The sequence below is a fragment of the Leuciscus leuciscus genome (genome assembly GCF_965113295.1).
Source record: "Leuciscus leuciscus genome assembly, chromosome: 23".
NCBI classification, from domain to species: Eukaryota; Metazoa; Chordata; class Actinopteri; order Cypriniformes; family Leuciscidae; genus Leuciscus; species Leuciscus leuciscus.
Window position 1 is genome coordinate 1994698 of NC_138747.1, and position 25771 is coordinate 2020468.

Here is a 25771-nt window from a genome sequence, read left to right on the forward strand (position 1 = left end):
AAGGCAAGTTTATTTATATAGCACATTTCATACACAATGGCAATTCAAAGTGCTTTACATAGAAGAAATTAAAATAATGAAAAGAAATAAGAATAATTAAAAGATAATTATTAAGATAATTATAGTTGACTCACTCAAATCTGACAGCGGCATCAGCCAGGAATTTTTTGTCGAACAGCCAGCGGAAGAAAACGTCCAAACTAAGACACAGAAGAACATTTACTACTGTGAAACGGTTTCATTCAGTTTAATACTTGGAGGTTTGTGATTTTAACAAGCCTTTATTTTGAAGAGCACTAGTACAAGAGCACTAGTACAAGAGCACTAGTACAAGAGCACTAGTACAAGAGCACTAGTATTAGAGCACTAGTATAAGAGCACTAGTATTAGAGCACTAGTATAAGAGCACTAGTATTAGAGCACTAGTATTAGAGCACTAGTATAAGAGCACTAGTATAAGAGCACTAGTATTAGAGCACTAGTATAAGAGCACTAGTATTAGAGCACTAGTATTAGAGCACTAGTATTAGAGCACTAGTATTAGAGCACTAGTATAAGAGCACTAGTATAAGAGCACTAGTATTAGAGCACTAGTATAAGAGCACTAGTATTAGAGCACTAGTATAAGAGCACTAGTATTAGAGCACTAGTATTAGAGCACTAGTATTAGAGCACTAGTATTAGAGCACTAGTATTAGAGCACTAGTATTAGAGCACTAGTATTAGAGCACTAGTATAAGAGCACTAGTATTAGAGCACTAGTATTAGAGCACTAGTATTAGAGCACTATCTGATGTTAAATAATTACAGTTCAATCAATCAAAACAAAGAGAGCTTCTGCAAAAAACGCATCAGCACATCTGAAATATAACGGTTTGGCTGAGAGCCCGAGGCGGCTTCCCAAACGAGTCTCCAGACAGATATAAATAAAGATTCAATTATACAAATTAAGATTCTAATAAAGCAGCCAGTTCCACAGGCTCTGCAGAAAAACTGTTAGTGACATCACAAACAGAAGAACGTGTGTGTACCTGCTGAGACCCAGAGACGGCAGCAGGAGAACCATGAAGATGAGGAACGTGTAACACTTGTGCATGGTGGTCCGGTTCTCCCCCGACCTGAGGAAACGAGGAGGAGATTAATAATAATAATAATACGTTTTATTTATATAGAGCCTTTCAAGAACCCAAGGACAATTTACATAATATTAACAGTTACAGATATACAATCAGGATAATAACATGAACAGGCAGACAGACAGTGATCATATTACGTACAAAAGAAAACAAAAGTAAGGCATGCATGGATCTGAAATTTAAAGTATATAATTAGTTAAGATAGCGTAATGTAAATAAATGAGTCTTGAGATTAGTTTTGAAGGTCTGGAGGGAGGAGAGGTTGTGGGAGAAATGCTGAATGTCCTGACAGTCGAGAGTTTGAGTTCACTTTATTCTGATGGTCCCTTTAACACATTCTGTCGACTATAAGTAACGTTGCACCTGCATGTCTACTAGCTCTCATTAGAGTGTTAGTAGAGTATTAGTGGACTGGTAGAGTTAGAATAAGTTGACATGTAGTTGCAAAAGTTACTTATAGTCAGTATAATGTCTGTTGAAGAGCATCACAATAAAGAGTTATCAGATATTAAACAGACAGTCTACTAATACTCTGATGAGAGTTAGCTCTCTTTTATTACCGAAAGTTTAAACTTCAGAGCTTGATCTCAGCGTACTAGATCATGACAAGCCTTTAAAACTAGGACAAGTATTTGAAAGTGAATGCGATAGATAACAGGGAGGCAATGCCACTGCTGTAGGATGGGAGTGATGTAGGGTGACCAGACCTCCCGACAGTCCCAAAATCTAAGCTGTTGTCCCGAATCCTGAATCCGGCCCGAAAATTATATTAAAGCAAAATCTTGAGTAGTTATTGTCTGATAAAACATTAAAAACTGTCCGTGGAGGTCGAGTCGTCCTGCGCCCAATGTTCAAATTTTACAATGACATTTGAGTTCATGATTTCAATGTTGTTTTTTGTGGCAGACTAAAGACTAATGACAGACTGTTGATCTCTGAATAAAAATATGTTTGGTTCAGGTTTGAAATTCATTATCTTTTATTATAGGCTATGTCTAATATCATAGAGGCCTACCCTACTAATTATCAGCAGTATTAAGTCAAGTCAAGTCAAGTCAAGTTTATTTGTATAGCGCTTTTCACAATACAGATTGTATCAAAGCAGCTTCACAGTATTAAATTAAAATAATACAACAAAGTTTGTTTCAAGAGGAATTTATTGATTGATAAAATTAAATTAAATATCCCCAAAATATCCCCAACTGAGCAAGCCAAAGGCAACAGTGGCAAGGAACCGAAAAACTTCATCAAGTGACCTAATGGTGTCCTAAAACTCCATCAGGTGACCTAATGGAGAAAAAAAACCTTGGGAGAACCCAGGCTCAGTCGGGGGCCAGTTCTCCTCTGGCATTTATGAGCTAGAGGCCGGATTGTAGTTTGAACTGTAGGATTATATGAATGCCTGGCTGAAGAGATGCGACTTTAATCTAGTTTTAAACTGGGAGAGCGAGTCTGAGCAACGAACAGTATCAGGAAGACTATTCCAGAGTTTTGGAGCCAAATGTGAGAATGCTCTCCCTCCTTTGGTGGTTCTGGATATCCTAGGTATGACCAAAAGCCTTGAATTTAGTGATCTTAAAGAGCGCGATGGATTATAGGGTGATAAAAGATCCGTTAAATAGACTGGAGCTAAGCCGTTTAGGGCTTTATAAGTCAGTAGCAATACCTTATAATTAATACGGAACTTTATAGGTAACCAATGCAGTGATGATAAAATCGGTGTTATATGATCATATTTTCTTGATCTAGTAAGAACTCTAGCGGCGGCATTTTGGACTAACTGTAGCTTGTTTATTGAGGATGCAGGACAACCAGCTAGTAAAGCATTACAGTAATCCAGTCTCGAGGTCATGAATGCATGAACTAACTTTTCTGCATCAGAAACTGATAGCATATTACGTAGCTTAGCAATGTTTCTAAGGTGGAAAAAGGCTGTTTTTGTAACATATGAAATATGATTTTCAAAAGACAGGTTGCAATCGAGTATAACACCCAGGTCTTTTACTGTAGAGGATAAAGTAACAGGACATCCTATGATGTTAAAGTTGTATTGTGCGAGGTTTTGTGGGCGGTTTTTTGAACCGATAAGTATTACCTCTGTCTTGTCTGGATTTAATAAAAGAAAATTACGGGTCATCCAATCTTTTATATCTTTAACACACTCTGTCAATTTGGAAAATTTTGCGTTTTCATCCGGCCGTGATGAAATATATATTTGAGTGTCATCTGCATAACAATGGAAACTAATTCCATGTTTCCTTATAATATTTCCAAGTGGCATCATATATATTGAAAATAACAGAGGGCCTAATACAGATCCCTGCGGCACTCCATAGTTTACTGGAGTTATGATCGATTTTTCTCCATTTAAATAGACAAAATGGTAGCGGTCAGATAGGTATGATTTGAACCAGCTTAGTGCTTGTCCTTGAACACCAGTATAATTTTGTAGTCGATCTAAGAGTAATGTATGATCTATAGTATCGAACGCAGCACTAAGATCAAGTAAAACTAGTATTGAGATACAGCCTTGGTCAGAAGCTAAAAGTAAATCATTTGTGATTTTAACGAGCGCAGTTTCAGTGCTATGATGCGGTCATAGCACTGAATTATTACTGATTAATTATTACTAGTAATTAATTATATATTTAAGTACGGAGTAATATTAATTAACTATGTACTTACTATAGGGTTAGGGTAGGATTAGGGTTTGGTTTAGGGTTAATTGCATGTAATTATGTATAATTTACTGTTATTACTATGGTAATTACATGTAACGTGTAACAAGGACACTGTAAAATAAAGTGTTACCAAAAGATTCTTTAAAATGTACTTGTGCTAAAAACTGCAAAATACATTCTGGATCCATAAATAAGTCATTAAAAGTGTGTTGTGATGAGAGACTGTGGGATTGTGGGATTGTACCTGGTCCAGTGGGCTTCAAAGAAGCCGGAGTAGTAGACGATGGTGGGCAGCAGAGCGGAGAACGCCCACAGGAGCAGAGTGGGGAAAAACTGGGTGACGATTGGGTTCTGGACACACACACACACACACACACACACACACACATATATATATGATCACGTGTTTCCGCTTACAAGAGCATTTTTTCATCCATTCCAGAAGACATTTCCCTTTCAGAACTCCTGCTTTTCCATCAGGATCTCAGAACATGTGTAAAATATTATAAATTAATGATGGAGAGAATCTGAGGGCATTTCATGACTAACATGTGCAGGTCAAATTAAATATTAAATATTTTAGCAAAAATAAATAAAGCCTATTTTAGGATCATTGATATTTTGTTGCATTTTACGAATTAAGTGGAGAAAAAAAACCCAAACAAGATGTTTTTATATTATTATAGCAATTTACAATAATTAATTAACTAACTAATAAATAAATAAATGAATAAATAAATTAATTACTAAACATAATAATTAATTTATAATTACTATAAATAATATAATTGATAATAATAAAATATATTAAAATTAAATTATATTTTAAATTGCATTAAATGTTATTGTTGTTATGATGATGATGATATTACAAAATGTAGGATTGATATAATTTTTATAATTATTATAAATAATAATAAAAAATATGAAATTTATAAACAAATGAAAATGACATTAAATGTTATTATTGTTATTATTATTATGATACATAACTTGTTATAATTATACATTATCATAATTGTAGAGACCAGAAATTGGTATGCTAATCACAACACTAATGCAAAAAAGGCTTGAAATATGATTAGGACATGTATCTGACAGGTTTCATGAGAGTCAGCTCACAATAACAGTTGATAAATCTATGTACGCTGTTAACATCAGCTAGTGAACTCAACAACCGTGATCAGGAGATAAACCTCCATCTACAGAAGAAACACTAAAAACCCCAGCGGAGGCTCTTCATCATCATCATCATCATCATCATAACCAGCCGTGACAATAAATAAATCACATCTCCTGCATGTGAATCTGTCCTAACCAGCCGTGACCGTCTACAGCTTTGATCACTGTGTTTCTATGCAAATGCAACAATTATTTTCCTTTATCAGCATTTGTCATTTTCCAGGAATAACATATAAACAACTCTAAAACAAAATAAATTTGCTTGAGAAACAAAATTCCATAAAATATTATGCATAAATGTAAGTATTAAGGGCTATTTCACATAAATGTAAATATTAAGAGATTTTATGCATAAATTTAAATGCTATTTTCAAACAATACTGAATTAAGGTATTTTTCTTAACCTTGTTTTAATGATAAATATATAACTTTTTTTTAAGTTTAAGCTTAAAACAAGGGAAAAAATGGTAAAAAAAAAAAAAAAATCAACTACATATTTTAATAAATGTTAATAAAATTAATCCATTAATATTTTACATTTAGTTAATTGCAATAATTTGTATTAATATATTCAGAGAATATACAGTAGATTTTTTGTACCAATATTTTTCCTTGTTTTAAGTAGTGTGTGTGTGTGTGTGTGTGTGTGTGTGTGTGTGTGTGTGTGTGTGTGTTTTAAATGATGTCTGATATTTTGACTGGAAAACAAGACAAATATATAAAAATGACTGAATATTGATTTGTTTGTTGTCATTCTGACATGCTCAGTCTCTATATAAACATCAAAGATGTTCTGATTGACTGATTGTTCTGCAGCATTTTCACTTTCACAGTGACATTACGTCTGGTCATGACGGATCGCAGCCTTACATTCAGATACTCCACAGGCTTGGTGACGTTGAACTTGTCCATAGTGGAGATGATGATGGCTGGGGTGGTGAGGAAGAAGAGCAGGAGGAAGAGGATGCAGTTGATGATGAAGCAGCGAAGCCACCAGGAGACTCCTCCCAAAGACAGATGCTCCCTGTGAGCCAAACAGAGTTTACTTCAGCCTGTAGTGTACAGCAGAATATTACTCAGCAGAAAGTGGGAAATCTCTTAGCTTGATAAGGTATCGACTGCTCATGGGTAATTCCTGAACATCATGAAGTCAGCAAAGAAACGGCTGACAGATCGAGAGACGGCGGCGGATGGGAACGGAATATCAGCGCATTGCTTACTGTACGGTTCAAGCATAGACTACTGTATAAAAGGCCTACTAATGCTTTTAAATGAGGATGTCAAACATTATTAGGGCCTGAATCCTGAATATTTTTTATTTATTTTTAATCTTAATTCTGTAAATTTTTCTGTATTCCGTTTTAATGGTTTACTTCAATAAAAAAAAAATAAAAAAAGGCCTAATCAATTGAATTAATAAAGATTTATAGTAATAGGGACCTATGAAATTCTGTGCGGTCTTTCGATTATTCTGGATTTATGATTTACTAAAAATGTATTATATAAAATGGTGGTAATCAAAAGGATGGCATAAAACATTAGCAGTTTAATTAATTTTGAATATGTTCTAATCTGTTGTTAAATTAAATAATTAATAAATCTGTAAAAAAAAAAAAGAGAGGTTTGCTGTTAAAAGTAAATTTTTTGATATTCCTTAAAAAAAAGTTAATAAAATCATTATTGTTACTTTAAGAAATACATCCTACTGTACAACAGTACTATATTTCTGTCACAACTTCTTCAAGCTAAACCAAATTTTTATTTTGACGGGTTGTAGTAAAGTGTATATATTTCTTTGTGTATATATTGTGATTTGATTACATGCACTTTTGATTTATTCATCCATTCTGTGAATTTCTGTATTTTTCCGTCAATTCCATTTTTATGACTGGATTCTGTGATTCCATCTGCATCATACGGCCTCAGATATGCATTATGGAACATCAAAGTAGAGTTATTTTGCATTTGTGCAATTCAGTTTTGTGTAAAATCATCTTAATCATTTGCAGCCCCTTTGAATAAAGGGTCAAGAATTGGAAGGTCAAGTCAAAGCATTGCATTGTGGGACACATGGTGTGCTCTGGTTGTATACTGCACATTGTCATTAATATAACAGGCTATTTTCCATGCATGCAAAAAAATAAAGGCAGAGAATACATAAAGGAGACAGAGAAAGAGAGTCAGAGTGTGCAGAGACGTCTGTTCCTCACCAGCGCACGTTTTGGGGATCGGGAGCATAACTGACGCTCCAGTTATAGACATGAAGATTCTCACTGAACTGAGATGAACGAAGCTCCTGACGACACTTACATCCCTGACACTGACACGCGTTAAAGTCCTTCAGGATTCTGCAGAAACACACACACACACACACACACACACACACACACACACACACACACACACACACACACACCAAGAGGAAATCACACACTACATCAACAGATAAGGAGGCAAGAGATCCAAACCTCATGTGAGCTGAACACCTAGACAGCATTTTGAGTTGGTAGATTTTTTTCATTAATTAAAATGAAAATTATTGAATTTAAAATCTAGAAAAAATTGTAAATTAATCACCTTGAAATTAACAAAATAAGTTCAAATAAATAGACTTATAGAGTGCAACAGCGCCTGTCCCATTTTTCAGCACCACTGGTTCTGGAGTATTTTTTTTACATTCATTTTTTGACACAGGGATAAAAAAAAATAAAAAAAAGTTGTGTGAAAGAGTTATAAGCCAATCAGCTACGAGGAGAATCACAACACTACAAACTTTCATTTGAAGCAAAAAAGTTCAAGATACTGAACTTAACAGCTTTACAACATTCCCATGAATTAAAACCGATGGAGAAATATAAAACTTCTCATTTACAAATGTTGATTTTTATATATATATGTATTATATAACGTTTATTGCAAAATATGTGCATATATACCAACATTTAAGTTTATTGCAAAATGTGCATATACACAACCAATAACAATATTCGTGCAACATTTTATTTTCCAAATTAATTTACAATTTAAATTGTAAAGTATTTTCCAATTTAATATAGTTTTTTATTCTTTTTATTTATTTTACACAATATGTTATGTTTAATTTTATACATTTTATGTTTAATGTTATTTTTATTCATATTACAACATCATGTGACTAGTGTTATTTGTATGAAAAAGCTGCTACTCACATAGCTGTCATGGTCTCGTTCTGGAAGGTGACGAACGCCATGCCCAGGGGTTTGGTGTTGACTTTCTCTTTCTCCTTCCTGTATTCCTCTTTCAGTTTGGCCTCCAGTTTAGTGTAATAACTCACAGCCTCCTCCTATAAAACCACACAGATTTACGGCACGACTGCATCACCAAACCAGTGCAAACAGCCACACGCCACCAGACACGACCCTCCTAAATCCTGACCTTTATTACTTCCTCTCAGGAGAGCTTTCATTTCCTCGGTACCATTCTCAGACGCAACACAAATGCTTTTATTCAAGGACACCAAGAGCCTAGTGCGAGTTAATTAAGCCAAGAGAACTAGGACTAGAAGTGTCACTTAAAAATACAAGTAAATTAAAACACTTTTAAAAATTGTACATAAAATATATTTAGAATATAAATCACTTGAAATAAACAGAATACATTTGATTTTAAATGGTCTGATTGGATTCTAATTCTGATTACTATTTTGTTACATTTAACTTAAAAAAAATCTAAATTGTAACATAAAAAATGTAAATTGTATTTTTTGTAAAAAATTTTTTTACACGAAATGTTGACTAATGTATATTATACCAAAGTAGATATTAATTTCGATGATGCGTTATTCGAAAACGGTTTAGTCTATCAAAAATACAGCATTTTACGACACAATTCAAAATGGCAGACGCCCCAAAATGGCCGATATGGTAAAACTGTGTATCATTCTACTCTGCATGCAGTACTGAACTAAAAAAAGACCAGTTTTAGGATTTTAATCCACAAAACGTTCATAGGTTTCTAAGCAAAATAGGCCATTTTTCATATCTCCAGACCAGTAGGTGGCGCTGTGCTGAAGCTCTGCATGAGGCATGAGGTCATGCTTGTGATGATATGTACCAAAACTCAGAGGAGATAGAGCCTTGCATACAATTTGTTTTTATCAAATTTGTTTGCGTGCTATTCAAGCTTTTAATAACTTTTTGCCAGCAAGGTCTGAGGATGATGTGAGCCAATTTTGGTGAAAATTTAACAAACAGTCGTGGATGATTTCAAAGTAGTTTTTCTGGAAAACTTTAATAGTCTTGAGTCAAGGAATCAGAGGAGAAATTATTTTTGCTTGTAGCCTTTATGGTTCAAAAGTTACTAACATAAACGTGAATGAAAATTTGGCCAGTTGGTGGCGCTAGAGGGATTGAGACTCAACATTCGCTGTGGTTAATGTTCAGACTGTCCTCTATCTGTGTACGAAATCTCACAACTTTTTACCATAATTCAAGAGCGGAAGAACACTAACTAATAAAATAGGTGACTACGCACTTTTAGTGCTTGGCTCCTAATAATAACAATAATAAGTGATAATCATGGGCAGAAAAGACATAAAAATGCTTTGAACCCTGCTTTTATTGGTCAGTGTTGAGCATTTCCTCTGACAACGGCACTTTGTACTATATATTGACAACACAGAGGCATTGTGGGTAATGCGTTTCTACCTCTTCACAGCCTGTAATGGCACAGCAGCACAAGTGACCGCAGGGCTTCGGGTTGATCATCGTGGGCATGTGTTCCTTAGCCATCAGATCCGTGAAAAACTTCTTACTGCGTTCAGTCTTCTTCCTGCAGGACACACACACACACACACACACACACACACACACACACACACACACGTTCAGCACAGCGGATCAATGCTCGTCCCCTCAGAGATCATACACTTCAGCCCGTTTAAGAGATCAATAGAAAGTCTCAGAGGTCGTATCATTTCTGAAGTTAAAAAGGAAAGTGCTTTTTGTGAATAATAGTCAGATCTGACAGATTCACGAAAGCTTGAGTTTTTACCTCTCCGCGTTCAGAGACATTAGTTTGGCCACGTTGTAACAAACACGTGCTTCCAGTACGACACAGTTCTCGTACGCCTGTCTGAGACACAAATGAAGAAATCAACATCTCACACTCCCAGAATAATACTGATGACATCAGACCATCAGCTAGAACAACTCTAACACCGGTGCTTTGGTCATGAACGTTAAAAGAGAAGTGTATGAATTTCAAAAACATGCAATTTACATATTTTGGTAAATGCAAAATAAGTAGATTTTCTCAGTTATTTCTCAGTTTTCACTGAAAAAAACAAACAAACAAAAAACATAAGCTTTATCAGTTGTAAAAAAAACAAACAATTTTTGTAAAGAATTGAGTAAATATTCCTCAAAAAAACATTCAATTTTAATTTATCATCACTGAAAAGTTTGGGGACAGTAAGATTTTTTTTTTTTAAATCAAGGACGCATTAAATTGATCAAAAGTTATTCAACTTATTCAAAATTTATAATTATCAGAAATCATCATAGAATGATTTCTGAAGGATCATGTGATCCAGTAATGATGCTGAAAATTCAGCTTTGATCACAGGAATACATTACATTTTAACATATTCACATGGTATATCAAATAAATTATAAAAAAATTAATCTAAAAAAAAACATATATTTTTAATCAAATAAATGCAGCCTCGGTGAACATAAGAGACTTCATTCAAAAACATAAAAATATTACAGACCCCAAACATATAGACACATCTGCATCCTTTCAAACTGGGATACAAAACAGTATTTTAACATCTAAAATGGCATATTTCACTAAATATCTTAATATCTCTATTCATTTCTATTATTCATCATTACAGTAATGACAGACAATTCCATCCTGTGACGTTTTCCATTGATTTTTTTGCTGGAGGAAACATCAGCTCTCAGGTAAAATGACATTAGACACTCGAGTCTATTCATAGTTGGTCCCCAGCGCCTCGTCACACTCATTTTTGGCAGGAACATCCTCGGCTGATCGGCCGTATGACTCGCATTTAAAACACACATTTAGACAATTACGGCAGATGCTTGCAGTCTCGTGGCATACGAGGAGGACGTTCACATCCCTGACGCCCACTGACGTACACACACACACACACACACACACACACACACGTGATTTTAATATTTTACATGAGACATGATTTACAGCGGTCAGCTGTTTCAGTGACCCACTTAAAATGTAAATGCGGAGGGAAGCATAGACGCATAAAGAAGAGGGGAAAAAAGAGATGTCTTACTCAAAGTGCTGTTTTATATGGCTTTCTTCTGCATATTTAGAAATGCCGTTGATGAATAAAGTGCGTTTCACCTGAGAAAGAGGAGAAAAAAAAAGACGTTATTTAGGATATTTGCTTTATTTACACGCACACTGATGCTGGAGGACGTTGCAGTGCAGATTGAGGTTAAGCTCAGAAATGTAGGTCAGCTCTATAGACAGACTTCATGAATATTTCATACGCATTACAGCTGCGATCGTCACAAGAGCCTCGAGAGCCTCGCTTTCACATTATGCTTCTTCTTCTGTTATTTAACAACAGCGGTTCATCGTCACTTGATGAATCTGATCGGGTTCACGTACCAGATCGTCTTCTTTGTAGTGCATCTTGGACGTGTGGCGCCTCATGCTGTAGACGGTGAGGAGCAGGTACATGAAGGCAAACGACGTGTGCAGCCATAAGAGGTTATTCCTGAAGCACAGAGAGACAAACACACGCACACTTTACCCACAATCCTTCAATTAAAGCATACAGGGAGGTTTTCAATGTGTGTGCAATGGATAAAATGTCTCACTTGGAATCCAAGTTGGCGATTGTTGTACGTCCAAAGCTGTATGCGTTGTTGTCTGAGAAAAAAACAACAATATTAATAGATAAATGTGTGCTTTTGAAAGCTATCAAAGGGGTCATATTTAGGAAACGCTGTCAGAACGTGCTGAACGCGGCCACATTATGGCCTTTTTCAAATAAAATGATAAATGCATAAAAAGTTCATAAAAACAAACAAATAATAAATTAGTAAAATTAAAATTAAAATGGATAAATGCATACAAAAGTAAATAAAATATGAAATAATAAATTATGAAAAAATAGATAAATTCAAACAATTATAAAAAGCAAATACATTAAAAATTAATTAAAAAGTTTAAAAAAAGTAAATAAAAAATAAATATACAATAAAATAAAATAAAAATATATATAAAAATAAAATTTCCCTCCAGCATGAGTTCTTCTCTATATCAGTGTCAGTGTTTCTGAACTCCTGAAACGCCTCCATTGTAGTCTTGAGTTTCTTCCAGGGAATTAACACGTCACAATATTCCTCATTATAAGAATTAATACGCAGAATAAAGGGGCGGGGCCTGGTTGAGTTAGTCAGTAGTGTGTTAAACTGGTGGTTATGGTAAAGCTCACACTTCCATCCTTCTATCTCAGGCCTGAAACACACACGTGTTGAAGCAGTTCAAAACTCAAGCCGAGAAAGTGAACATTTTCTATCGCTACCTTTCTCTTGGAGGCTTAAATGGAGCTAAACTGTGATTGGTCGCTTCAGATGTCACTCATAGTCTACGCAGCGAAGCGTTTCTGACTGAGCTCTCGGCCCTCTTTGACTCCGTTCACAATGTTCACATCTCGAAGGACTCGTGCAAAGCGCCCTCTCATCGATTTGACCCGTTCCCTTAGTTTTTCCGCTGCTCTCTCCATCCCTGTAACAGGCGACCAATTACCCGGCGAGCGGACAGAAGTTCAATCTCATTACTCAAGCGGAGCGCCGTGGATTAACCCTCTCAGATAATAATCTATCAGAGGGCAGAGAGACGGGACACGACCAGCGCTAATGTTAGCACAGCGTCCGTCTAATGATGGAGAGTCCTGTGCTCACAAGTATAACTGGAGGTCGTAGATCTTTAGGGTTGGTGATATCACTAACCCGGGGGCGGGGTTTATGTAAATTCTAGGGTTGGTGATGTCACTAACCCGGGAGGAATGTGGTGTAGTCTCTACCAGCCGTTTGTTGTAGTCCTTAAAAAACTATTTCTTTAAAAGCAAATCTCTCCCTTTGCTTTGAACTTTGAGCGTTGTAACTTTGCAGATGTTGTTTATGATCAAACAGCAACATTACACACTAACTAAAGTTAGAAAAGTCTAATCATAATCAACCACCCCTTTAAACGCCTGTACGAACCCTGCAGTTCCCGTGGACTCACCCAGTAGGTTGCCTGAGAAGTTGACGGGCAGAACGATGCCCACCGACAGAACTCCCACCACCACCAGCAGACCGATGATGTGCCGCTGGAATGACAGGTAGTGGACGGCATCTTCTCCACACTTCTCCCGGATCTCCTCGTCCCTGTGGAGAACGAGACTCACGTTAGCCGACCCTCGTTCTTCATGATGTAGAGAATACATGCAGTGTACAGAGAGTGCTTGATTACAGAGAATGAACTGCAGACTATAAAGATTATAGAGGATGGAGATATTGAGTATTGGGTTTGAAGTATGCGATAGGAAGTAGAGAGCATGAACTATGGAGTATGGGATATATAGTATGGATTATACAGTATGGTGCAGGGTTTCCCAAACTGAGGAAACTGCAGGAGATTCACGATAAATAAATAAATAAATAAATGGTTACACTTTATTTTAAGGTGTCATTGTTACAGTGTAATTATATATTTAAGTACGGAGCAATAATAATTAAACTAAATGTACATACTATAGGTTTAGGGTGAGTTTAAGGTTAGTCGCATGTAATTATGCATAATTTATAGTTATTACTAGAGGACACTGTAAAATAAAGTGTTACCAAATAAATTAATTTTAAATGAAAGCAAATAAATAAAGCAAAATAAAACACTATTCCGTAAAATAATAAAAATGCACAATTCACATAAATTCATTTAAAATGAAATAAATCAAAATAAGATCAAATAAATATATTATAAAAAAATCATAAAAATTTACACTTAAAATAAAATAAAAAACTTACTAAAAATTGATGATTAAAATGTAGTTAATTTTTTTAATTCATAAAAAAGTAAATGTACAATTTAAATATATATTTAATACACATTATAATTTTTTTTTTAAATGTAAATAATAAAATCATAAAAAGGTACACTTAAATAAATAAAACTTACTAAATTAATTAATGATTAGTGCAATTAGAAAATGCAAAATTCAAATAAAGAATTTAAAAAATAAAATAAAAAAAATCTACAAAAAGTATTCAAATGTATTAATTAAATCATAAAAATGTACACTTACAATATTTTTTTTAAATAACAAATCCAAGTTTTTTTTAAAAAGAATGAATAACACCATTACGTAAAAAATTTGAAATCACTTTAAAAAGAAACACCTAACAAATGTTTTTATCTTTTACTTGTTAACCTGCATTCATGTGAACATTAACCGTCATCACAGAACCGTGAACATGTGGTATGGAATTATTGAAATATATTTTCTTGAAGTCCCCCTGAGATTTGAAGGTAATATTCTCGGGTTGGTTTGAGAAACTCTCTTCTATAGGGTGTGCGACACAGGTCTAGTGCTGCGTTTCTGCTGTGGTAATGATATTAACAACCTCACGTTAGAGCCAAAGAGCCACTTACTTTATTCTGAATATGGCAGTCAACCAGGAACAGAAGCCCTGCAATAAAAGCACATCAAACTATGAATGACTGTCCAAACGATGTGCTGTCTCACACACACACACACACACACACACACACACACACACACACACACACACACACACACACACACACACACACACACACACACACACACACACACACACTGCTCAGTCTCTCTCTCACACACATAATGCAGCACACACAAAAATAAACAGACTATTACTGCATATATCAATACAAGATCTACAACACATCCGGCCAGGCCTGTCAAAGCCTCGGCGGGTCAGTCGGTGAGTGTGTGAGAGTGTGTGAGTGTGTGAGAGAGTGTGTGAGAGTGTGAGAGAGTGTGTGAGAGTGTGAGAGTGATTTCTCTGCAGGATTATAGGTGAATGCAGGTGAAGACACACAGGAGATGCTGAAGTCCTGCACTGATCTCTTAAGAGGCTGGAAAACAGGCTTAAAGTGGCGTCCCACCGGCTGACTTCGGTGGGTGATGATGTCAGCTGATGAAAACGCGTCACAATCACGGATTAACAGTGGAAGACCACTAAGTAGGGATGCGCCGAAGAATAAGCCAATAATCTGTATCGGACGATAAAAGATATCGTTATACGAGACCCTGGACCACAAAACCAGTCACATGGGTCAATTTTCTGAAATTGAGATGTATACATCATCTGAAAGCTGAATAAATAAGCTTTCCATTGATGTGTGGTTTGTTAGGATAGGACAATATTTGGTCGAGACACAACTATTGAACATCTGGAATCTGAGGGTGCAAAAAAATCTAAACATTGAGAAAATCTCCTTTAAAGTTGTTCATTTATGTTCTCGATTGTGCAGCATTCACTCACACAAATACATGTTTTATATATTTACGGTAGGAAATTTACTAAATATCTTCATGGAACATGATCTTTACTTAATATCCTCATGATTTTTGGCATAAAAGAAAAATGGATAATTTTGACCCATACAATGTATTGTTGGCTATTGCCACAGATATCCCCGTGCGACTCGAGACTGGTGACGTGATCCAGGGTCACGACCTTCCATCCACATAGGATGGTCTTCATAGGTGGTTTCCTATGGTTCATAGTGCCTTAAAAGGCCAACTCATTCCTTCTCAGTTTTTCCTCTCAATCAGTTTCACTTTGAGGGGTTTATTCTCGAGGTTTGCTCGAGTCAGTTTCTCTCCTGAAGGATTCTGGGGACTTTCAAGGACGGCGTCCCGAACGAGTGCAGAAACGCTGGTTCATCGTGACTGTGATTTAAACAGAGATGAAGGAGGGAGGAAGTTTTTGCCCTCTGTGAAGGCCGCTTGGTTCTTTCCGAGTGTATATTACGTTGACGTGAGGTCAGTGCTGCATGGAAAAATCAATGATGTCCACGGGGAGCGAGAGGGACTGGGAGACGCGCTGTGGGAAACGGGTGATAAAGACATCCAGTTGCATCCAAAGTCAAACTGCCTACAAATCGTCTTCATGTGTTTTTTTTGTGTTTTTTTTTCCCCAGTGTCCCGTTTAACTTGGCTTTGCTTCCAGATGAAGTGCAAAAAATGCAACCCGGCTTTCAAACACTGTGCAAAACTAGACAAAAAAAAGCATACTTGCGTATGAATATACGTCCACACAACCAGTCAGGAATAATTTTTAAATGTTTTGAAAGAAGTCTCTTCTGCTCAAGGCTGCATTTTTATTTGATCAAAAATACAGTAAAAACTGTAATATTGTGAAATATTATTTTAATTTAAAATAGCTGTTTTCTATGTGAATATATTTTAAAATGTAATTTATTTCTGTGATCAAAGCTGAATTTTCAGCATCATTACTCCAGTCTTCAGTGTCACATGATCCTTCAGAAATCATTCTAATATGATGATTTGATGCTCAAGAAACATTTATGATTATTATCAATGTTGAAAACAGCTTCATATCTTTGTGGAAACCGTGATACAGGATTCTTTGAAGAAAATAAATAGCATTTATTTGAAATAGAAATATGTAACTTGTAAAATGTCTTTACTGTCACTTTTGATCAATTTAATGTGTCCTTCTTGAATAAAAGTATTAATTTTCTTACAAAAAAAAAAGCATTTAGACCTCAAGCATTTAGAATGCAGGAAGAAAAAACACTTTCACATTAAGCTTGAAGACAAAACCATACACACACACACAGTCACAATCAGAGATTACTGCCAACCCTGAATTATTTAACAGTCACAGACTCTTACGCCGATCATCACACACAGTCATGTGACCCGCGACAGGGGGCGGGGCCAGAGGGAGTGATTGACAGGTGTCTTACGTTATCTCGCTGTTCGAAATCCACCGAGCTGGAGACGGAGGTGAGACGTTCATAACGGTCCGGCGTTTCAGAATGTAGAGCTGAAGCCACACTACACACACACACACACACACACACACACACAGAGAGAAAGACAGAAAGCAGAAGGAAAAAGAGAAAGAATAAAGTGAGAAACATGTCAGAAATCAGGTCTTCTGAAGGGTTAAACTGGATGTTTTGGGTTATTTTGAAGGTCTGAAATGAAGCGATCGGACAGTCAGAACGTCTGAACATTCAGGTCCACACAGGCAAATATAGGTCAGTCTCATCTCAGGGTTGATGGGATATTAAGTATTGAAGAACTGAGAATGCATCTGTAAAGCACATTTCCCTCCGTACGCTGAAAGATATTAAACCACAGGTCAGAACAAGACTAATCTACTCCCAAAACACACCGCAGAACAAAGACAGATCTAACCAATCCTGACAGGAAGATGTGTGTGGTCTTTCCAGCTTCACAAAACTCAAATTTTGAGTGTTTGGCAGCTAAAAAAACATCCGGATCTGAACCGAGGGATCTGTGAACCTCACTTCCATTAACCTGAGAACTGAACAATGACAAAATATCATTCACACAGCTCTATATACTGTATAAAAACACACAGTACACTCACGTAACGCGATATACACTAGCAAATCTCAACGGTCTGAATGTTTATATCGTAAACTATATTAATCACAGCTTTAATATGCTAACTGTACTTGACGAAGACATGTTCTCCGATGTTATTGTTAAACCAGCAGGTTTACAGAGCCGGATCCTCTTTTTCTTAGTCCGAACAATGGCACAGTTCGTGAAAAAAAAAGGATATTGCCACATGACTTTATTAATGTGGTTCCTCTGCTGCGGGTCTTGATGACTGACAGACTCATTAGACTAACCGCAGAAAATGGATCTGTGCATGAGGGACACAGGGAACTTTCTCTCGCCGGCTTATCTCAAACAAGTGCGTTTCAAATCAAGTGATACGAGCAGAGGTTAAAAAAAAAGGTAACCCAGCCAGAATTAACAATTTAAAAATGAATTGAGCTTTTCCGGACCTAGCATTGAGAAACGGCGTATTCGTAATACACTGAGCTGAATCTCCCAGATCTATTTCGACACTTGTTTTCTTTTATCATGACCTGTCAATCAATAAGACAGCAGTGTTTGTGTTGCAAAAAAACTGAAAACTGCTGATGCCATAAATGGACTAGAAACGCTATGATTCATATTCTATACAAAAGGAATAGTTCACCCCCCCCCCAAAAAAATGTATTGTTCAAATTTAACATTTTTATTCACTCTTATGTTATTCCAGACCAAACCCATATGACTATGTTTCTTCTGTGCTGCACAAAAGCAGATGTTTAGCAGAATGTTCATATCAATTTCCACAAAAAAAGTCCTTTAGCTTCTGTGTTATATTCCAAGTCTGGACTACTTAAATGGTGCTTTTATGGCATTTTTTGTTCTTAAAAAAAAAAAAAAAAAAAAAAAATTTTTTTTTAAATAAATAATCAAATAAATAATCAAATAAATAAATAAATAAATTTAAAGTTGCAACTTAAAATAAAAAACATAATTAATCAGTTGTTGGATGACAAGTAGTCGCCCATTGTAATAAATTAAATACAATAAAGTAAAAAACTAGGTAAAATAAAATAAAACAAAATAATAAAATAAAAATAAAATAATTTAAAGCTACAACTTAAAAATAATAATAATAATAATCAGTTGTTGGATGACAAGTAGTCACCCATTGTAATAAAAAAATTAAATTAAATAAAAAAAATGTAATCATTTAAAGCTACAACATCTAAAGTAGTCACCAATTGTGATAAATAAACTAAATAAGTAAAGTACATTTACATTAAAAGACTCATCCCTAGTTTGGAATATCATGAGAGTGATTAAAACTGTAAGAGTTAGCTCTGTGTTGGTGTGCAGGGAGGTTTGAGGAGGTCACATCCACCTACGATCACCACTCTTGAAGAAAAGCTCTACATGAGAAGATGTACTTGACTGGCCACATTCACAAGGGCGGGAAGACTCACAATACTGAGGGGTCTTGTTTGGATCCACTCTTTGGGGTCACAACGGGTCAGAGAGACACGCTAGAGCTCTATTACCTGCGTACGGGCTCATAGTTATTCCGTTCCTTTCTCGTACTGTAGTCACATAACAGACGTCACAAAGAGAGACACGAAGGACAGGCGGTTATTGACACTCATGTGTTAGAGGCCTTTGGAAAGCAAATTCACATGAGTGAGTCAAACACCACACACAAACACACACACACACACCAGAGGAAAATTAGTATGTGGTGTGCAATTAGAGAAAACACTCAAGACAGCAACCGAACACACACACACACTCACATCTCTAAAGCGACATGTGTCACCAGTGGTGTATTAGAAAAGGTCAAAGGTGAGGAACCTCCATTATAACAAACCATGACACACACACACACACACACTAGTTGTGAGCAGTTAGTTCACCAGTGAGCAGAATAAAGCATAGGAACAATAACTGAACATACTACTCCCGCTCCTCCAGACCGTTGAATCTTCTCTTCTGTCTTGGGAAGGAAAGAAAAGAGGAAGGAAAAAAATAAACTTGAACTCATTCAAATCAAACAATCTCTGAAGACTGCAGCTGTCACATCTTTAGCTGTGGAAACAGAGCGATGTTAGGGTGATAGAGACGCATGATATATCTGAGAACATAGCAGCATCTCGCTATATATTTTAAAGATGACTGATGTGCAAGTAAAATCTAAAATAAAGTACCAATGCCAAAACGTTGTGCACATGCTCGACGTTTCTGTGATCTTTATAGGATATAGGATATTCATTAAATGCCCACATCTGGCTACATTACAGCTGTGCATTCACTTCAGCTCTCAAGTGTTTACATGTGAATCTGTTCACTATGAACCGCAGAGTCACGAGAGCGTAAACTGGAGCCTCGTGTTTAATGTACAGTCCACGTGAGAAACACAGAATCAGCAATCTGACGGGTCTTTACTCTGGAGTGTGTCGCTGTAATTACAGACGGACGCTGTGCAGTCAGCAGCTCCACAAACACTTCAATCTAAACACACCGTCAATATGCAAAAGTCACTGTGGTTTTTAAATTGCCTTTGGCCATAAATGATGTGAATTAGAGATTGAGTGAGAGGATGGACAAAATGTACGCTGTGGGTCATGTGTTCCCTCCTGTAAGAGGGAAGCCGGAGATGCAAAATGTCAAATAATCAACTGTGAGACTCTAAAAGGAAGCTCAATGCCATTTCCTGCCCACTCTATTACAGGAAGAAGCAAGGCATCATGGGAGCACAATCAATTAGGCTTTTAACAAGAAAACGATCATTACAACAGCTTTCAAACCCTTCAGAATATTAATGTATTTAATGGTACTTTCTGGTAACCAGATTAAACTGCACGTCTTACAAGCTTTAAATTAAATATATATGTGGTAATTATGTAACCAAGTAAAAAAAAAAAAAAAGACAATCAATTTCCAGTAACAATAAGAAGCAGCAAATAATACATGATCGATTCAATGGAAAATGATACGAGGAAATATTTCTGGCTCCATTCTGCATCAGCGAGGGAAGGAAAAAAAGCAAAAGAAAAGTGGAAAGAAGAAAATAGAAACCCACAGCAGTGATGTGCACTGACAGCAGCAGAAACACAGCAAATCTGCTGCGATGAAACACACTGTGTTATGAAGCAGATGGTGTGTGTGTGTGTGTGTGTGAGCAGCCTTTAATTCACTTCCTCACCCTGCCAAGGAAATGTTTCTTAAAAAGTTTTTGGGTGCATTATATTCAAGCTGTGAGGAAGACACAGATGGAGGAAGACCGTCTCTGTGAGGCAGAACCTGAATAATAAGGGTGGCATCATGAAGAGACACCCCAGAAAGAAGATAATTTAGGGGATTTTAATTAATAAATCCATCCTGCACTCACAAGCCAAATAAATATTTGGCCATAGCCTATTTCTGCTAATGAACGTAACTTCCGAACGCAATGATCAAACTCAATGAAGCTTGGTACATATGAACATCAGGACAATTTGAGGACACGCACCAATTTTCATCCAATTCCGTCAATGGAGGCGCTATAACTAGGAAATCCTGATGAATCTTCAACTTTGATCAAGAAGTCCAGCTCTTGGACGACAATTGTTCTGTTGACGTTTTCTCTACTTTTGCCAACTATTTAGACTCTGATGAAGGCTAAAGTTGGCTGTAATTGGAGACTGCCTTAACGCTGTGTTTGTCATTATAATGGAAAGAGCAGTGGGCTTGGGTCCATATCTCCATATCTCATCCCGTGAGACACCAAGACTTTTTTTAAATCAGTAACCAGAGGTGGTCTTCTCCGTTTGACTCAAATGTGCTCCTAAGACCCGTGGTTAACCGAAAGTGAGGTTGAATCTGCTCTTCACAGTAATTCTACTTAAACACCAGGTTCTCGTCCACTATTGGCCACTTCTGGAGATACTCTGAGAGAGGGTTTTATTGATTGGATGAGATCATGTCCATTGCTGGTCATTTCAGTTGATAGCTTGAAACAGGGATTCTGAAATGGGCAAAACCCCTTCATCGGCAGCTGCTAAATCCCTATAATTTTCCAGGCTGTGTACATGGGATTCTGATGATGCAAGGATGAAATGCTCTCTTTGTTACCCTTGCTTTCTTTTTCTTTTCCACCACACACAGAGAATATACAGGAGAATTGAAGAAATCACACGAGATACATCTGAGAAATCATTCAATTTGACATCCAAATAACACCCATCAATCAAACAAGTTTGACAATGACATGTCCTTACCTGTCAGCATCCGTCACCAGGGCCAGACGGCCGTAATCCCACGCCACTTTCCGCAAAATGGAGAAGACAAAAAGAAGAACCTGAGATGGAGAGAGAAGCAAACGATCAGCCAAACTACGAGTAAGAGAGAAGTCAAACTAATGCAGAAAATGAATCAATATTGTGACATGAAATTTTCAAGACTGTAATATAAAAATCGCTAGTTTCCACACTGAAAAACAGGAACAATGCAATTAATACATTTGAGGATACAATTTGCTTCTGAAGCAGTTTAGAGCTTTCAATCTTGTTTATATTGACCTGAGAAGAGAAGCAGAACTACAGCTTGCAGTTTACATTGATGTGTAGCTCGCAGCTGAAGTCATCAGCAAAAATGTAGGTTAAGAGGGCAGCCATGGCGCTGAGAGTTAGTCGAGCTGACAGAGTTGGTGGGTAAAACAACTGATGTTGTGTAGCTCTGTCTGCTCGTGTACATTTAAAATGCAAGGTCCATCCGAAGTGATTATGTGAATATAACTCTGACCAGACAACCAGAAAAGCGGGTCAATCCATTGAACTTGCCAATCCATGGAAAGTTCAACATTCTGAAATTGGTATTGATACCGACTACTGTGATTTTGAAGTGAAAGTGAAGTGAAAAAAGTACTGGAACTGAACCAGGAACCTTTGGGTTACCAATCGGACTCACTAACCATTAGGAAACGACTGCCCCATGGTATCATGACAACACTATTTCAATTGTCATGAAAATGTCACAATGCTAAATATCTTAAAGGTCCTTTAAAAAAAGGCTTTATTTTCTAAAGGCAAAATATATATTTTTATTGCCATCTTTTGATTTTTTTGGGAGAAAAATATGATAAATAGGGGTTGCACTACTACTGATTTCTTCTAATCGGTTACTTATCAAAACAATATCAGAGTTACTCGACGACTTGTGGTTTATGTTACCATTTCAAAAGAAAAAAAAGTTAAATTCAACAAGTGTTTATTAACTGACAGCCCAATGAATGCAACAACTGTGTCTCTTACACGTATCGTAAAAACATTAAAATAATGGACCTTAAATTTGACGTCAATCAGTATGTGCATAAATATATATTAATAAAATTAATTTTAATAGTTAGCCAAGGGTTCTTATACAACATTAGCCTCTTCATATTACATTACACAAGTCTTCAAAAGTAAAAACAATGGATCTGTCCTCACATCACTTAGATCTTTACTCAACCAGTTAAAAATAGTTAATAATAAAATAGGACAAAATTCAATCTTTTATCGTCCTCCTGTTACACACTCTCTTTGGTTGTAGTCATGGCTCGCTGGATAGCGATAAGAAAAACAAGCGTGTCGTTATGGTTATTGAGCGTATGTCTTCTGAAAGCGTTGACTAGTGTTTAAAGTAGTCGACTTCCCGACTGTCGCAAGCCCTACTGGGAAATTCTCTTGACAGGTTTGTGCGATTCATCCAAAAATCAACTCAAAAAACACCATTAGTGGATAATATACTGAGATTCCACTATTCATTTAATGTTTAATGATGTTTAAACCTTTTAATTCACTAATTTGGTTTAGGTATTTTGCAGCTAATGTTAAAATATTCTTGTCTTATTCTACAGGCAGAGCTCAGAGACATCAAGGTGCACATTTTTCCACGGCAGTCACTCACCAGGAAGCACATAAAGTCGAGCGCGAGGACCGTGGGAACGCCTCCGAAGGGAAGCCCCTGCAGAACAGTGCTGCGGATCCGGGCCGAGAAGCAGAAGTCTTTGGAAGAGTTGCTGTAACAGTTGGGCTGACCCGTACAGGCCAGGTTCCCAAAAATCCCCATCGTCACGATCAGATGTTTCACTATAATCACTGCAACATCCTGATGAAGAACCTGAGGACAAGAAAAGCCAGACAAGATCAATTTACACTCATTATAACCACACAAAGACCAAACATGTAGAGTTAGGTATGACTAGAAAACAAAAATTATATTTATAAAATAAATAATAATTGGTCAACCGATATCAGCTGATATTTGGCATCTTTATCGACAGAGTTTTTCAGTTTTTTATTTACACTGTGTATTAGCCCCTCTGCTCTCTAAGACTGTATAGGCCAAAAAGAAGAAAGAAAAAAACGGTGGTTCGACTACCACTACTACTAATTATTATTTTTATTGTATATATTTTTTCATTATTTTTTCATTTATTATTATCATTATTGTGGAAAAACTGTGAGAACAGTGTACAAATGACAATAAAACGTTTTTTCTCCAACATTTTCCTCAGTATTTACAGTATTCAAGTCTACCGTCATCATCGTCCTCCCATCAGCACTGAGACAGCAAGCGGATATTAAAGCCTCATACTGGAGATTATATAATAGTGTTCTGACGTAATGGAACACTAGACACCCGTTTGAAGAGCATCCAACTGCTCTCCTCCGTCTGAATCATCCCACTCATCCCAGCGCTCCCCTGCTCTCACACACTCATCCCAGCACTCCCAGCATCACCTGATCTCAAACACTCATCACAGCGCTCCCAGCATCCCAGCGTCCCCTGCTCTCATACACTCATCCCAGCACTCCCAGCATCACCTGCTCTCATCCCAGCGTCCACACACTCATCCCAGCACTCCAGGCATCACCTGATCTCACACACTCATCCCAGCGCTCACACTCATCCCAGCACTCCCAGCATCACCTGATCTCACACACTCATCCCAGGCAGCGCCCCAGCGCTCACACTCATCCCAGCATCACCTGATCTCACACACTCATCCCAGGCAGCGCCCCAGCGCTCACACTCATCCCAGCATCACCTGATCTCACACTCATCCCAGCATCCCAGCGCTCACACTCATCCCAGCGTTCATACTCATCCCAGCACTCCCAGCATCATCTGATCTCACACAATCTTCCCAGCGCTCCCAGCATCCCAGCGCTCCCCTGCTCTCACACACTCATCCCAGCGTCCACACACTCATCCCAGCACTCCCAGCATCACCTGATCTCACACACTCATCACAGCGCTCCCAGCATCCCAGCGTCCCCTGCTCTCATACACTCATCCCAGCACTCCCAGCATCACCTGATCTCACACACTCATCCCAGCGCTCACACTCATCCCAGCATCACCTGATCTCACACACTACTCCCAGGCAGCGCCCCAGCGCTCACACTCATCCCAGCATCACCTGATCTCACACACTCATCCCAGTGCCCAAGCACTCACACACATCCCAGCGCTCACACTCATCCCAGCGTCCACACACTCAACCCAGCACTCCCAGCATCATCTGATCTCACACACTCATCCCAGCGCACACACTCATCCCAGCGCTCACACTCATCCCAGCACTCCCAGCATCACCTGATCTCACACACTCATCACAGCGCTCCCAGCATCCCCTGCTCTCACACACTCATCCCAGCGCCCTAGCGCTCACATTCATCCCAGTGTCCCAGCGCTCACACTCATCCCAGCACTCCAAGCATCACCTGCTCTCACACACTCATCCCAGCGCCCCAGCGCTCACACTCATCCCAGCGCTCACACTCATCCCAGCGCAAACACTCATCCCAGTGTCCCAGCGCTCACACTCATCCCAGCACTCCCAGCATCACCTGATCTCACACACTCATCCCAGTGCTCCCAGCATCCCAGCGCTCCCCTGCTCTCACACACTCATCCCAGCATCACCTGTTTGTGTGGGGTGTGTGGGAGCTTTCTGACTGAAAGGAGATGGTTGTCCAAGTGCTAGTGATCTGAGGTTGTAGGTTCGAACACTTGTATTCAATGCAATATCACTGAGCTTGATGAACGACAACACACCCACTGCTCAAACAATTGCAGCAATCGGCAAATCAAACATGATCTCCGGCTAAATTAAATTCTAGATCGTCTCCCAG

The 25771-nt window shown here is 37.5% G+C and overlaps 1 protein-coding gene across 4 annotated transcripts in view; it reads right to left on the minus strand.

The window, feature by feature from the left end:
* tmem63bb (transmembrane protein 63Bb) overlaps positions 1-25771 on the minus strand; it is a 55546-nt gene that overhangs the window by 15054 nt on the left and 14721 nt on the right. For 2 of the 4 annotated variants that reach the window (XM_082155803.1, XM_082155802.1), the window contains exons 2-18: positions 23538-23750; positions 21869-21948; positions 19567-19605; positions 17006-17096; positions 14675-14712; positions 13268-13410; positions 11854-11905; positions 11642-11750; positions 11301-11371; positions 10031-10111; positions 9685-9808; positions 8188-8321; positions 7210-7347; positions 5870-6023; positions 4062-4168; positions 1032-1118; positions 135-200 (exon numbers count right to left, since the gene is read on the minus strand). In XM_082155803.1, the coding sequence (XP_082011929.1) occupies positions 135-200; positions 1032-1118; positions 4062-4168; positions 5870-6023; positions 7210-7347; positions 8188-8321; positions 9685-9808; positions 10031-10111; positions 11301-11371; positions 11642-11750; positions 11854-11905; positions 13268-13410; positions 14675-14712; positions 17006-17096; positions 19567-19605; positions 21869-21948; positions 23538-23699 (1676 nt within the window). In that variant the 5' untranslated portion in view covers positions 23700-23750. Of the gene's footprint in view, positions 1-134; positions 201-1031; positions 1119-4061; positions 4169-5869; positions 6024-7209; positions 7348-8187; positions 8322-9684; positions 9809-10030; positions 10112-11300; positions 11372-11641; positions 11751-11853; positions 11906-13267; positions 13411-14674; positions 14713-17005; positions 17097-19156; positions 19196-19566; positions 19606-21868; positions 21949-23537; positions 23751-25771 lie in introns of all 4 variants that reach the window. The other 2 variants (XM_082155805.1, XM_082155804.1) reach the window with 2 other exon arrangements.